This window comes from Genypterus blacodes, unplaced genomic scaffold, assembly GCF_046128005.1.
Source record: "Genypterus blacodes isolate CSIRO-AG114 ecotype Tasmania unplaced genomic scaffold, CSIRO-AGI_Gbla_v1 ptg000038l_1, whole genome shotgun sequence".
Taxonomy (NCBI): domain Eukaryota; kingdom Metazoa; phylum Chordata; class Actinopteri; order Ophidiiformes; family Ophidiidae; genus Genypterus; species Genypterus blacodes.
In genome coordinates, this window is record NW_027466851.1 from 278407 (window position 1) to 294047 (window position 15641).

Consider the following 15641-nt stretch of genomic DNA (forward strand, 5'->3'; position numbering starts at 1 on the left):
TTGCCTGAGGGGAAGTTCCCATTTGTGGGAGCATGTGGCAGGGAGGCTCTAAATCCCCTCTAATGAACCAATATGTAGGAGGGCTGAGCCTGTGGCGGGGGCGTCCACAGCACAACGCGCACAAATGTATGCATATGTAGTCAGCAGACCTTATTTATGTGTGCGGACATTTAAATCTGAATGGGAGACGGAGGATTAGAGAAAGGGGGGAGGAGTGGGCTCTTACCTTTGGGTGTGGTGGGGGAAAAGAGCTTCTCAGATCCTACATCAGACACCTGGAAAAACAGGAGGACAGCAGATTTTCAGTGGATTTGTTTGGTGAACTCGTGCTCATTTGTTCAACCTTTGTTTGCTCAGCGGCTCCACGAACCAGCAGAGAGGCGAGCGGAGACTCCGCCCACCCAAACCGCTCACACATGCACCTGAGCTCCTCACCGCAAACAAACGTCTTCAAACACATTTCGTACCGTTTTTGTACATATACTTTCAAGCAGAGCGGAGCCTTCACAGTTAGGGGCCGGGGTGAAAGTGTTGCCCTTAACACAGGTGACCTCAATACTCATAATATCTAATATAGTTTGTTAGCATAGAACCTTTTTAATGATGAGTTAAGTAAAGTAAAGTAAAGTAAAAGTAAACCTCTGAGGATTTATACAAGAAAATAAGATGGAGTCAAATCCTAACGGTGATCTGAGCTGCAGGTGAGCCAACATGTGACTCATCAACCCTCCGATACTCTGACGCAACCATGACAACACTTACATCACTGTTTGAAACAATAACGTTTGTGTTTCTGCTGATTCCATCTCACATAAATTTACATTTCTGGACTCGCTTCATTTGTATTTTGTGTTTTGTGTTCTTTAAATGTGTTTATGTTGGACACACAGAGACGCTCACATGTTTCTTTATTTGCTCTGATGTGAGTCTTAATGATCTTGGATCCATGAGTTCAGGAGTTTCTGTTCTTACACTTCCCAGACCATCAGGTTATGACTCAAACTTCACCTCCTATCTCCCCTCCCTGCTGCTCCCTCCAGCTCCGGCTCCAGTAGAGGAGAGCACCCTCTGCACCTGCTGGGCCCTGACTGGAGGTAACATTAGGGGGCACTGTTGTGCCACCTGAAACCCCTCAGCAGTCAGAGGCAGAGGAACTCAGGTGGATGTGCCGGTCTGCACGCAGAGAAATCTCATTTTGTTGTGTGACGTACAGGAATATAACCTGATTCTCCTCTTAAAGCAATATCCTTCTTTCATATACAAAACAACACCAGCCTATATTGGAAATAAACGGATAATCTGTCGCCGCTGATGACGGCGAGGAGAAAAGCAGGCGACACAGAGTCAAATGGAGGTCGAGTCCAACACTTGAGGGAGAATAGCATCGGACTATTAAGCGATAGTGGAGACTGGTAGACTAAACACAGCCAGGTCTTTCCTCCCGGCTTCAGACGGATCTGTAGATTCTGGCACACACGCCGCAAATCAAAACACACCATGCGTTTGTACAATAATACACGTCCACCGGCCAGACGCCACGTTTTCACAACGTCTTAACAAAGCTGGAGCTGTGGAAAATACCGTAAAGGATAATAAGAACGGCGGGCATCCTTCTCGGGCCGGCTCGTCGGGCCGCGGCGGCTCGTGAAGAGCGGCGAGAGCGGCTCAGCATATGTTCCACCCCACAGGCCCGAGCGTCTTTAATTGCGGCGCTTGTGCGCGGAGCAGCACAAAGGGAGCATATGTAAAGAATGAAGAGCGAATCAGACAGAGACAGAGAGAGGAGGCACATGATTTTGTAAACACAGATGGCCGTCCTTGGCATCTCGCTCATTCTTCACAAGTGTTTTGAGGACGTCCTCTTCTTTCCAAGACCTCCCACTTCCTCCCTCACCGCCGCTGTGTTACTGTTCTCAACAATGTTTGTCTGTCTGTCTGAGCTCAAACCACAACAACACCCAGACCACAGATTGTGTAAGCGAGCCGCTTTGCTCAGAGGTCAGACAGGTTTAACGTACAGCAGGTAGGAAACCAAACAGAGCGAGGAAACAAAGAGCAGCACATCTGTCAGCTCGGTACATTAGTACCAGATCACGTCAGAATATGGTTTCAGAGCAAAGATAGAAGTCTGCCCTTCACAATAAAAGCTAAACGTATCTCCATAACAAAATGCAGAGGGGTCAGGGTCAAAGGCCATGTTCATGTAGAGGGTAGAGGAGCTTTAGAGGCTTTAACATGTGTTCATGGATCCATAAGGGTCCATTTAAAGACCTACAGACCGGAAGAGAAGCACAAACATCTACATGATAGAAAGACAACTAACAGAGGAACACACACTCCTGCTCATAGAGAGATCATATAGATCGTATCAGAGATCATATCAGAGATTGTATCATCGCATCAGTCAAAGGAGGGCAGACACAGCACAGAGGGGTTTCCTGTTTCCTTTTACAGCAGACGAGGAAACGCTGAGCGTCGCCCCCATTCAGTCTCCCAGAACCGGGGCACCAGGCTACAACACAGGCCCTTTGTTAGCTTTGGACCGCGTTAAACGCTCCAGTACCGAGCCAGAGCGCCGCTGCGCCACAACCTCAGCCTCGCCTCGCGGCCCCCGGGGCCCCGGAGAGAAAAAATATGGGCTCAGAGTGAAACGAAGCTTGTCAAATGGACACGGGAGCTGGCTGGCTGTGGCGCGGGGTCACAGAGACGGGGGCAGGTCACGCCACAAGTCACTGTAACAGTTCAAACTATTGTTATGAGTCGAGTGCTTATCCAGAGACGTAACGCCTGTGCCAGACAACCCCGAGCTATTTATTCCTCCTCAGTCCACTCTGAGCTATTTCGTATTCCAAACGCCGTCCAACAGACATCAACAACCAATATTTAGCTTTTAATGCCGAGTTCTGCACCTGCCAAGTCTGCGTGAGTCGCTGGTATAATCCACAATTACAAGGCCGGCTTACAAAAGCACTTCTTAAAGAGGCCGGTCAAAGCGCCGCCCTCGCTGGCTCGCCGTTGTCTTCTGGGCCTCGCCGGTCGCGTTGACATTTTTTGGCGAGGCCGTGCTGCTGGCAGCCGAGCGCCCTGCGGTTGCGGTGCGCAGAGGTCATGTATAACAAATTCTTCACACTCTCTTTGTTGAGGGAAGCCTGGCCGCCATGAAAAACAGGCCGGGAAAGATGAGACAGAGAGACGGGGAGCGAGCGGCGGAGGCACGGCCTTCCAAAGGAAATAGGAACATTTAACCATTAAGGAAAACAAAGGGGGAAATTCAAGCCACATTGCCTGGGAGCCAAAAGCCCTCGGAGCGGGCCGCAGGAAGCTTGACCTTTGCGGGGGCCGTCTGCTATTTGAGCCTGGGGCTTCGGGGGCCTGGCCTCCTCTCTGGAGGGCCGTCAGCAGGCCTCAGCTTCCCTTCCCCATTCTATTCATTAGCCATGCTTTATGATTCAGCTTCCTCTGAGCCACACAAGAGCTCCCCGAGGAAAGAGGCTGCTGGATAGAGGGAGAAAAAAGGGAGCGAAAGGGGGGGAGGAGGGGGGGGGGCAAGAAGGAGGTCAGAGGCTCTCAGCAGCTGTGAAATCCTCCCGCTTCCTCGGCAGGCGCAGAAGGAAAAGGGGAGAAGAAGAAGAAAGAAAGTGAGGGAGGCCAGAGAGGGAGGAGGGGCGGCAGCGGCAAACCCACCAACGGAGTGCAAACTCCCCAAAGAGCGACATGCACAACCATAATTCCCAGATTTAGCGAATGCCAAATTACAAATTACACTGCTGCTTGTTTCTAAAAGTTCCCCCCAACTTCCCCCAGCAGCAGCGACTTACCGGCTGCATAAATCTCCAGTTAATAGCCGAGCCGCAGAGGGAGAGAGGAGAGGCAGCGGACCTCGCCAGCATTAAGTGAGACATTTGCACCGAGGCCAAACGCATCTGCTGTCACAGCAAAGCAGCGAGACGGAGGAAAGCTTCGCCGCGTTGCAGACGTCCGCATCACTTTGACTGAACAACACGGGCCGGTTAATTAATTTAAAACATCTCAGACGAGCCTAATTGCATTTTTAGTCTTAAAACGCTTCCACGCTTCATTTTGGCACAATGGGCTGAGCAGAGGGGGGGCAGGGGCGCTTATCAACCCAATGACCTTCAGGCATACATTTATGAAAGGCATTGATCAGTTAAGGCTGCGATTTCACCGAGACAGGAAGGTCAGCAATTACCCAGATTCAATTAACCTCATTTGGTAAAGACTGCTGAGAGACCAATTTCTCTCCGTGCAACTCCACCCCCCCTCGCTTTATATCAAACGCTCCCCAGGCCGTCCATCTACCTTTGATCTGACAGCGCAGATACTGCCGACCAGAGGTGGGAACTCTGCGGACACAGGTGAGGGAATGTCGCCCCCCCCTCCCGTCCCTGATCAGGTGGAACCTTCCACCCTGCTGGAGCTGGAGATGTGGGTTTTTAAACAGGCGGGCAGAGCGAATCACAACAGCTGCAGCGTGAAAACAAAGACGCCTCTTCATGGGCTCTTTGTTGTGGCTTCACGCCTGTAATTACTATTTAGTTCTGAGTCATTTGGCACAAGCAGGTCAACCTCCCTTCAGTCAGGAGGGAGTGGAGGTCCTGTTAGACATCTGGGTGCTGCCTGTACTGTGAGGGGTTCTCATTAGGCGTGCCGTCACCCTATTACAGCCTGTGGGTGCCCCGCCCCCCCCCTCACACACACACGCTGCTTTTACACCTAAAACAGTTCTGGATCCATCTCCACTTGCCACCAAACTTGCCACTAATTTGATGTGCCACCATTACAGGAAGCAGAGTAATACACGCCCACTCACAATGTCGTCACGGTTACCACTTCAGCTACGACAATTTCCCTTTTCTCTTCATGAACAAACGTTTAGGGTCTGCACTGATCTATTGTTGGTCAACATGTTTAAAACAGAACCTTATAGGTGTAAAAGAGACCCTGGTGGACCCTCGTCTCCATGGACACCGTCTGTCTCACACACACACTGTGATTTCTGAATGTACCTAGATGACATATAACATCCCACGGCCTCTTGGACTCGTACTACAGGTCAGATATAAGCCGGAATGTTAAGCTGTTTAAAATGACATCATCGTGTATGTGACATTAGACACACACACACACACACCAAACATCACCTACAGGCACATTAAACCTTCTTTATGCATCAGTGCAGCTTTAGCATGCAGCATGCTTTGCTGTTGTGTAATGGAGGGTAATCGAGCATGCTAAACAAACACAGCACACACACACACACACACACACACACACACACACACACACCTCGCCAATGACTAAATGAGCGGCTTTAATGCTCGCCAAAGACTCTTCACGGCCTCGTATGTAAGAGACTGTATGTGGAGGAGGGAGGGAGGGAGGGGGGAGGGAGGAGAGAGAGAGAGAGAGAGAGAGAGAGCGAGCCAGAGCGAGAGAGAGCATGGATGAACAGGCTCTCAATCACCTTGGCTGAACTCGGCTATCTACAAATCCACAACCTCCACACACACACACACACACACACAGCTCCCACCACCTTTACACACACATACACACCCCGTGTTAATTTGCTTCCCCGCTTGGTGTTTCATCACTGTCAACTTCCTCCTTCACTGCCCTCTCTTCCTCCTCTTCCTCCTCCTCCTCTCTACCTCCCTCCCGTTCTTCATTTACTTTCCTCCTGAGTCTTCGTACCTTCTCGTGACAGCGCTGACACTTCATCACGCTCATATTTCCAATGTGGAGCCTATGAACTCTTACACACTTCAGTAATCCTTCATAGAAACACCACGGGGTCCAAACTTACAGGTTTAGTTAGAGACAAATATGTTGCTACATTAGCGTTGTTATAGCATAACACAGTTCTATGAGTAATCCGGGAGATACGTTGAGCTTTTATTGTGGAGGGCAGAACTTCTATCTTTGTGCTGTAGAAGAAACAACAACATCGATCCAAGTTCAGACGTAATTTCCTCAAGAAGCAATAAACTAAGTTAGCTTGCTGGCAGAGTGATTGTGTTGTGTTTTGGGGTCACATGTTCACGTGGGTGCAGCTCCACACTTTGATAAACGTTTCCATCACCGCCCACTCAGGCCCCTGGAGTCCTGTCGCCCTTTAACCCTGCCTGGCTTCTCTATGCTGCGTTTGCCAGTCTGGCAATGCCCACTAATGCTACGTTAGCGATTAATGCCACATTAGCCACGCGCGGTAGGCCTACGGGCTCCCAGGCTGCGACTGGAGACACCAAATTAATTATCTCCCCCACGTTCGTCCTTCCTCGCCGTCGTTCCAGAAACTTAATGACCTCCCGAGCGGTCGTTTATTATAAGCTGCAGCGGTGCTACACGTCCCAGGGAAGGGAACAGCTAGCGTCTACCTCCAACTCCCTCCCGCCGCCACCGCCGCTTGTCAGAACAGGTGTGGGCCAGCAATACTGCAAAACCCCCAGCGAGCATGATGGGATACACGGCGTACAATCCGCCCACGCAACTGTCAACCTACAGCTCCTCGCCTCAACTGGAGCATCATTAAGATGATAATGAATTCCACCGTGACCGTGTAGAATGGAGTAGTCTCACACACACACACACACACACACACACACACACACACACACACACACACACACACACACACACACACACACACACACACACACACACACACACACACACACACACACACACACACACACACACACACACACACACTCTGACTGTCTTTATGCCTCGCCCCGAGTGCCATTTTCGTAGTCACCTATTACGCATGTGTGTGTGTGTGTGTGTGTGTGTGTGAGGGCCGGGGTTGACAACTCCTGCTCCTTCTCCCCCTAGCAACAGACGCAGGGAAATGAATGCCGAGCGCCGAGCTTTGTGTAAAATATTACCCTTCGTCTTGCTTAACCCAGCGCGCCGCCCCGGCCCGCCTCCCCCCGCTCCCCTGGCTGTGCAGCAGTTGCGAGCCCTTATCACGGCTGCCTGTCAGTTTAGTATACAAATTAGCCGTGTATCAGGGGAATGCAGAGGCCTGTTTCATCAGCAGGGAGAAGGGCAGAGGCACGCATCGCATCGCATTAAAGCCTCTGGCGGCCGCAGACCGAGAGGGTCACAAATCAGCGGCGCGGCAGGCTCACCGCCAGCACTAACCAGATAAGGAGAAATGAAGGGAAGAGGACCAGGCGTGTTTCAGAGCGCATCCCAGGGCCGAGGAGGGAGGGGGGGGCTAGACGGGGGACGGAAGGAGGCGGGAGGTGTCGGCCCCACAGGCTACGAAGGAGAGACCAGGACGCCAGGAGCGACACATTCACACACACACACACACACACACACACACACACCCCAAGGTCTGACATTTCACAGATTTTCCCTGCATGAATATTTACCTAATGCATTTTATATTAGTCAGGATTCCAGCAGATTTTGAAGGAGGAATTTCCAAGATGTTAAACTAAACTTCAGAGCCTGAACCTCCATTGTGTCAGAAAATGTCTATGTTTGAATGTCAACCTTGTCTACATAGAGCTTCAATAAGATAAATGACTCAAACATCAGAGTTTGATCTGTAGCATTCAGATGAAATGTGGACAGTGAGGCTTCATGCTCCTCTGTGCTGGAGACCAAATCACACACAGCCTCGTCTTCTTCACTTGTTCTGTGAATCACATGTACAGTAAGTGTGGCTGTGTGGCCATGTTACCATGGTGACACGCGGTGATCATCCTTGGCCCTTATCTCAAGTCTCATTCAATTATAGCTTATGGAATTATAAACCAGTACCAGTTCGTATGAATACTTCAATACATTATAGGAATAAATGTCATAATTATGTAAATTTTCCCAAAACTTTTCCAGGCCTGGAAAACACAATTTCGACATTTTCTTTCAGGATTTCCATGAGTTGTGTGCGAGAGACGGAGTTACAGGACTTATACGCAGTACGACATAACTCATAACACCAAATATGCTGTTTCACAATGAAGCAGTGAGGTCAGAGTTCAAACATCTAACAGGAAAATACAAGCTCGAAAATGTGCAAAGTTGAAACACAAATGAGGACTTCATCATCCATCGATTAATGCCTGACAGCACTGGAAATAGATTTATCTGCTCTAACACCCCCTCTCCCCTCTCCCCCTCCCAGAACATGAGCAGCATGAGTAGCCCGTCTGTACGCAGGCACGCGGGGGTTAAACATGTCGGTGCTTTTTGTTCATTATCATTTAAAATTTGCAGGAGATTAGAGGCGGCGAGTTCCCACTTTACCCCGGTGAAGTGAACCTGCGCATGTTAATACCAGCCGAGGCAAAGCAGCTGCGAAGGGCTCTCATTAAGTGGCATAATGCAATGAGGCACAGGCGAAATTGCCGCAATAAAAGCCGACAGACAAATCATCTCGACCATCGCTATCCATTTAGCTCAATTAAGGCCGAGGCAGGTTTGAGCGCAGACGCATAAAAGTACACACGGATCCCCGCACTGAGGGGTGGGGGATGTGGGGGGTATACGTGCTCGTACCTTTAAGAGACACGCAAAGCTTTGGCTCCAACCCGATCGATTAATTTGGGAGGAACTCATTGATTAATCGTCACCGCGACTCCATTTGATTATTTTCATACACTTAAGTCAACACAGATTTCTATCAATTTCACTGAATTTACGAATGGGACTAAACTAAATAACACACTTATGCAGAAGGATTCATTTTGTTTACTTTTTCCCTAATTAACCCATAATTATAGATTTTTACTTCTTAGATCAATGCAGTTGAATTTGCAACATATTTTACACCCTTAACCTGCTGAATGTGTGTGTGTGTGTGTGTGTGTGTGTTTCTCAATACCATCACATGTAAGGGGGAAATGACACAAACTTACAATGTCAAGTTATTCCAATGGGAATAAGAGCACACACTTTCAGTTTCACTTCACTGCCACAAAGCGTGAGAAGTGAGAAGAAGAATATGAAGAAAGCCTTTCTCATATTCGCCTGATGTGCTGCTCTGGCCTGTCGCCAGCCAAAAAGCGAGAAAGAGATAAAAGAACGGCAGACAGAGAAACAAAGCAGCAGATAGCAGCAGCTCATCTCACACACACACACACACTGAGGAAAGGGCGTGGCCTTCTTCCTTTTTAATGTCAAAACGTGTGCCAGCGCAGATAAGAGCCGAGGGCAAATCTCCCTACGGGATCGGGGGCCTGTTTGTCATTACTCCCTGGCCCCGATAGAGATCAGGCGACCGGCGGCTTCTCCCGGCTCTCCGGGCCGCTTGGCAGCCGAGATGGCAGATAGCCCTTTAAGACACGGCTCGCTGCTCCCCGATTGGCTGGTCAACAGCCTCTACCAAATCCCGGCTCCCCCGGGGCGCCGCGCGGAGGACGGGTCAGGGAAACTGGCCGCACCGCATACACGCCGTCCTTTTGTTGCGAAGCCTTTTTTCCGAGTGTGGGTGTTGGACAGTAACATCGCCTCTCTGGATGTTATTGTCTGAGACGCGGGATAACAGACAGGCGGATTATTTCACAAACAGCTTTCTCAATGCGGCACCGTTGTTGCCGTGGAGAGGATCCTGGAGGAGATAATAATAATATTCCTAGCCGGAGCCTTTGCTGCAGTAGAGCTCGCCTCTAACAGAGAGATACACATCATTCTGACTGGCCCGCCATGACATAATCGCCCTGCGGAGAGCTGCAGGCGAGCTTGGTAGGCAAACCACCTCTCACTGCAGCTTGTTAGGAGAAAGGTGCTTTAAGCGCCGCTCAATAGACACTCCTATGCTACTTGTTTTTTCACTCCATCTGAACAACGTCTAGGTGAGTCATAGCCCACCTCAGGCTACGCAACTCGCAGCCTTCCTCTCTCTTCCTCTCTCTCTCTCTCCCCGACTGCACTTAGATAAATTTGCTAAGAGGGAAGAAAAAACGAAGCTCGGCAGCTCGGATCTTAAATAATGCGGCGATTCAAAAGCTGCGACCCTTTCCCTCGCCTCAACCCACACACGCTGGATTTGTTCTGCAGCGAAAGACGCCACACAAAGGGAAGCAAAGGCAGAGCTGGCACCGTGTGGAAACGTAGGCATGGGTGTTTGCGGACACCTTTAATGAAAGGAGGGAATGCACAGCAGGGTGCCGCTCTGGCTCGTACCACGCCGCTGATTTACTGTGATATGAATCACCGCCCTGCGAACGCAACCAAACAGTCTGCTGACGCCTGTGGGAGTTCGGGGTCGACTTGGGGGTAAAACCTACAGGGGATCTCAGCTCGGCGTCTGCATCATCCAACACTATAGCCTGCGCCTGCCGGACACCTGTGACCTCCGACCTTTGGCTCTGCTTCCTGCTGAGCTCCCACAGGCCTGCAGGTTATCAGCAACAGTGGTTTATACCGGGAGATACAATATTTTGTTTTTCTTGATAAATCCAGAACGATGGAATACATAAGCAGTGAGTGTTCATGTCTTTATCATTCATGACATTCAGCGCTTGTTCAAGCCACGCCCACTTACATTTGAGCCAATTACAGGTAATGATTAAGACTATGCTAAATAAGCACAAATGGGTGTGGCCATGAAAACATGTCAGAAGACCTGTGATCCTCTGATGGGTCTGGATCTGCAGCCCTGCTGGTTCAGATAAAAACAGCAGCTGGAATATCAGGAACTCATTCAGGACGGAGATCAATACAGCCACTTGTCCTGCAGAGGAATGAAGGGGGGACTTGTGGGAGACCGAACCTCCACTCCCGGCCAAACGTCCCATCCGGCTCGCAGCACCGACCCCACACTGCTTAAAGACGCCTGATCCCCCCCCTCCCCCAGCACAAACAAACGAGGTATGCACTATATAAAGGAGGCTCAGACCTTCGAAGCCTCCGGGTTGTGTTGGCGAGGGGATGTGGCACGTTAAGTGGAATTTACTTCTTGCAGACACCGGACCTCAGCTTTCTGGCAGCTGTAACTCAAGCTCCTCCCCCGAGGCCTCGCTGCAGGGCCGGGACAGGACGGGACACCCAACACCCAAAGCCAGTCGCCTTTTAGAAATACCTCCACCGCTCTGCCGACCTTATGAGGGGGGAGGCTGCCCCGCCGCCGCCGCAGCCGCATTGCCATTACGCTGCCATGTTTACATTGCAGGGAATTTCATTTCATGCCCAAACACAAAGGGGTTAAGACTGAAAGAAGACGGCGTGTTCGCAGTCTTTGCCGCCTGCCTCGTGTAAGCTGCCCGCCGAGGCCGGTGGCATTATTCGCTTGATCGAGTTAAGCTCTGAGGTTACGGCAGGATTTTAATATAGAAAGTGCACCCCGGCAACCCGACCGCAAGTGTGCAGTGGCAGCTCTGCACCCTTTGTGTGCACTTGCCTCAGCACAGACGCGTGATGGAACAATGAGACACTGAAGTCTTTACTACGATATTAAAATACAAGATACACACAGAAGGACTGGAATCTGATACTATGTTAGAGAGGGGACGGGGGGACGGGGGTCGGAGAGAAGAAATCAAATTCAGGACATTTTCGAGTGCCACTGATTGGGAAACGCTGCCTCATACATGGGAGACACAGACGAGTGATTAAACACTCCTCATTGGTCGCCCGGTCGTGTGACTCAATGTGTAGCAGTGTGTGTCTCTCTGTGTGTGTGTGTGTGTGTATAAATAACCATGATGACATATCAGTGGGACATACCAGGAGTTTTGAGGTGAGGGGGGAGGGGGCAGGGGGGTATCCAGCACAAGCTAGTTTAACATCGCTGCGACAACTGCAGAGGCCCCAGTGAGAGCTTATGGATTCAGACTTCACACTTACTGTGGAACATCAGCGCGACACGCCGCGCCGCGACCCGACCTTGACTGCGGTTTTCAATCACGGCGAGGTGCAACTGTACGGGAATTACATATTAAATCAGGCCAAGTTCCTGTATCTGTGTGGGCTTAGTGTCATGTGCGAGGCCATGAGGTCACCTTTAGTCACCCCCATGTTTACACGCACCGTCAAACTGATTAAAGGCAATAAATCGATTGTTTTCAAACATATAAACACCATGATTATACATGATAATTTGCATTAAACCATGGATGCCGACATCTGACAGCCGAGTCCTATTAGAGGAGCCGCGTCACACACAAACATCTTTTCTACACTTTTCTACATGTGACAATCTGGAAAATGTGAAATAGTGAAGTTTGTGTCCGTTTAACTAGACTCTCCTTTTCCATTTTAATTTTTCCAGAATCTATTTTCTTATTTTGTTATTTTCACACGGATTTACTATCTGCGATGCTGACTGCCAGAATGAACTCGAGTGAGGAAGAAATATGCAGACGGGGTAAAAGTAGTATTTATTATGAGCGATTAATCACAGACAAGACTAAATCACATTAAGGTTTGAGTCTAAACTCAGTGAGAGGGTTCAGACCCTCTGCACTGAGAGGAGAGTCATTAGCTTTGGCGTCCGTATGCACACAGATCCTTGGACAGGAGAGAAGGGCAGGCGAGGACACACAGCGTATCTGCGTACGTCTGATCTGCTCACATTGCCGGAGCAGATTTATGAGAAATCCCTGCACAGATGACTATTAAAAGCTGTTTCCAAAGCCGAGCACACAGAGCATCGTTTGCCCTGGATTAAAATATAATGAAGCAAGTAAAGGCAACTTTGTCTTACATGCAACGCTCTAAATTATTCAAGTAGAAGGGAAAAAACAACAGGCAGGAAGGTTCCCCGGAGCACTAATACTCTTTCTGAGGCTCGCCGACGATGGCAACAATGAATATCTCAGCGCTGATAAAAGCTTTGTTTTTCCTTAGGAGCCTCTGCGCACCAGAGAGGAAGAAAGGGGGCGGCAGTCCAACGCGGAGGCCAATCATTTGCACTTCCAGTACGCCGGCTCCAGTGAGGTTATCGGCGTGCGTGTACATAATGCACAGGATTGATTTCTGTGCGCGGCGTATGGGAAGAGGCAAGGTTAAACAGCTCATTACCGCAACAGCAGATTGCTTTAACAAAGCCGTTTCCTGTCAATAAAGCAAACCTGACAATTACGCTCTCAAACTACCTCTTAAACGTGGCGTCTTGCCGCCGAGTGTCTTAGCAACGCTGATAACTCACTTAATTAGCCGTGTCACTTAAAATCTCGTCTCTCCGAGGTAATTCTGTGCTAACCTCCATTTGCTTTAACTCCATCTCCATGTCTGCACATTAACAAACACTCAACCTGGCTCAGGTGGCTCTGTATTTGGATAACAGGTAAGCAAACAGATGGAGGCTTGGCAACCGCTTGTTTGCTCGCTGCATCCTTAGATGGGCCGATCCAGGCTCTGGGCCTTCCGTGGCTCCGGGCCTTCCAATCGGCAGGAGAAGTCGCTTGATATTTGTTTGAGTCTCATCTTGTCCCTGTTGAAGGGATGCTCTCCGATTTTACTAACTTGAATGATTTTTGGGTACAAGTAGGTGAAAACTAGGTCACTTCAGTGGAAGTTGGACCATTTCTGTTGATATTTAACAGGTCCAGAGGTTTTTAAACAGACACTCATGGACTTGGACCTCGACATGAAGTTCTATTTGACACCAACATTGCTTCAGAAAGTCTTTTGAACACCAAATATATCTAAAATGCTCCACTTTGCAAGAAACAAAACAAAAAACAAAGTCTGGGACTTGTAAAACAAAAAAAGATGTATCACTTAAAAACAGAAGTAAACAAATGGAGAAAGGAGGATGATAAAGCCTAAACCCTTCATCCAGGATCAAGAGGAGAAACTATAAGAGCTCAGTTAACCTCTTTCTCACAGACACACACAGACACACACACCCTCTCTGCTGTTTAAAGCCTTCTCTGTGGTTCTCAGAGGGTGTGGAGGCTCGGAGGCGTGTAGCTCCAACACATGCCATCTTCATGCTGCTTGCTAGTCCAAAACAACGAGGGACTTGAAGACTGGCAGTGTCTGGAGGCAGTCAGCCGGGGAGCCACACACACACACAAACGCACACACTGTCTCTTTGTTGTCATATTTTGACACCGTTGATGTATTGCCTCAAAATTACACTTACTGCCAAATTTGATATCAAATTCATTTTGCATACAGAGGTCCTATAATAGTGTAATCTTTAGGTAAGATACCACCTCTGTGTGTGTGTGTGTGTGTGTGTGTGTGTGTGTGTGTCTACACTCAGGTTGTTCTGTGAGTGTAAATGGAACATTTGCAGCACTTTTTGATACCAGATGTGTAGATTATAATATTACAGAGAGAGATTGTGATGAAATATTTAGACGACTGTAACCGTTAAACTACAAAGAGTGCAGGAGGAGGGATCTGAACCTTTCTGGGGCGTTTCAGCGACGGGCGAGTCCAGTCTGATGTAAATGCTCCAGTATCTTACATGTGATCAGAGCTCATGTAAACATCTAGTTTGGTCTCCTGTCATAGCCGCAGTGTTTGTCAAAGAACCACAGAATCTTGTGTGTCTTACTCACATTGTTGCCTTAATGGCAGTACAGACGCACCTCAGCCCCGGCTCACCCTGTGACCCCAGGCCCACCCACCAACACATACATACTGGATATCTAGTACGCTTTGCTGCCCTTCAACGCTCAGATCTCCGCCCAGGCCGTCACCCACACCCGCGACTGACAGGACCCTGGCCAGACGCCAGCTTGGAGAGGCGAGAGCTGCTGGTACAGCGCCCCTCCACCCACCACAGATCGATAACTCCACACGCAATTAGAGGAGCTGAAACAGATGCGCTCGCAGGCTTTAGCGCTCTCGCAATACTATCCACCACTGTGCATGACACCCTCTGGCCCCCCAGCACACACACACACACAGCAACCTTATACTTGTCCCACTGCTTATACTGACAGATTCTACTCAGTATCTGCAAAGACTCTGTGCTACGTCAGCAATGCTTGCAGAGGAACTGGGCCTTGCATGTCGAATGCAGGGGGGTGGGGGCAGCACTAACAGGTGACCCGTCCCTCACAGCAAAGTCACCGTGTGTCGCCCCAAGCAGGCGGCATCACAGCTCAGCCCTGATAGAGCAGCAGTAACAGAGTGCAGAGTGCAGGGTGCAGGAAAAGGAGGAGGAGGAGGAAAAACCTCCTTCGATCAAATAAACGCCACCGTAAGCACAAGTGACAAGTCTTGTTTGGGGTCGTCCCTGAGAGGCCGCCGCTGCCTCGGCTCCTCTGCTGCGTCTGCGAGCAACAAGGCAGGGGGGAGGAGGGGGAGGGGTGTCATGTCTGATTGGTGCCATCGGCGAGAGTGAGAGAAGCCCAATTATATTTCCTCTCCTTCAGGAGGACGCCGGCCCCTCTGGTAGAGCGAAGCCTCTGCCTCCTCTCCTCTGCTCTCTAGACGCTGCAGATAGATAAATAAATGACAGGCCCGATGGGAGATGGCCCGGCCTCCCAGAATGCCTTGCTCCCTGCCCGCCAGCTCGCCTGCCTGTCCGTTTGCCTTCACCTGGCATTACCAGCAGATAGACATTTCCCACATTATTATCGTCGCATGGATGCACCGTTGGCTGTTCCCTTGCTGGAGCTGTGGTTGATGATGGCGGCAGAGATTGCAAGGAAATGTCTCGTGTCAAAGTCAGCATAGCCTAGCTTAGCAGAAATTTAACA

At 49.7% G+C, this 15641-nt stretch overlaps 1 protein-coding gene across 8 annotated transcripts in view; it reads right to left on the reverse strand.

Moving 5' to 3' along the window:
* fbrsl1 (fibrosin-like 1) overlaps positions 1 to 15641 on the reverse strand; it is a 237304-nt gene that overhangs the window by 37713 nt on the left and 183950 nt on the right. For all 8 annotated transcript variants that reach the window (XM_076147588.1, XM_076147587.1, XM_076147590.1 and 5 more), the window contains one exon: positions 227 to 275. In XM_076147588.1, coding sequence (XP_076003703.1) covers positions 227 to 275 — 49 coding nt within the window. The remainder of the gene's footprint in view (positions 1 to 226; positions 276 to 15641) is intronic.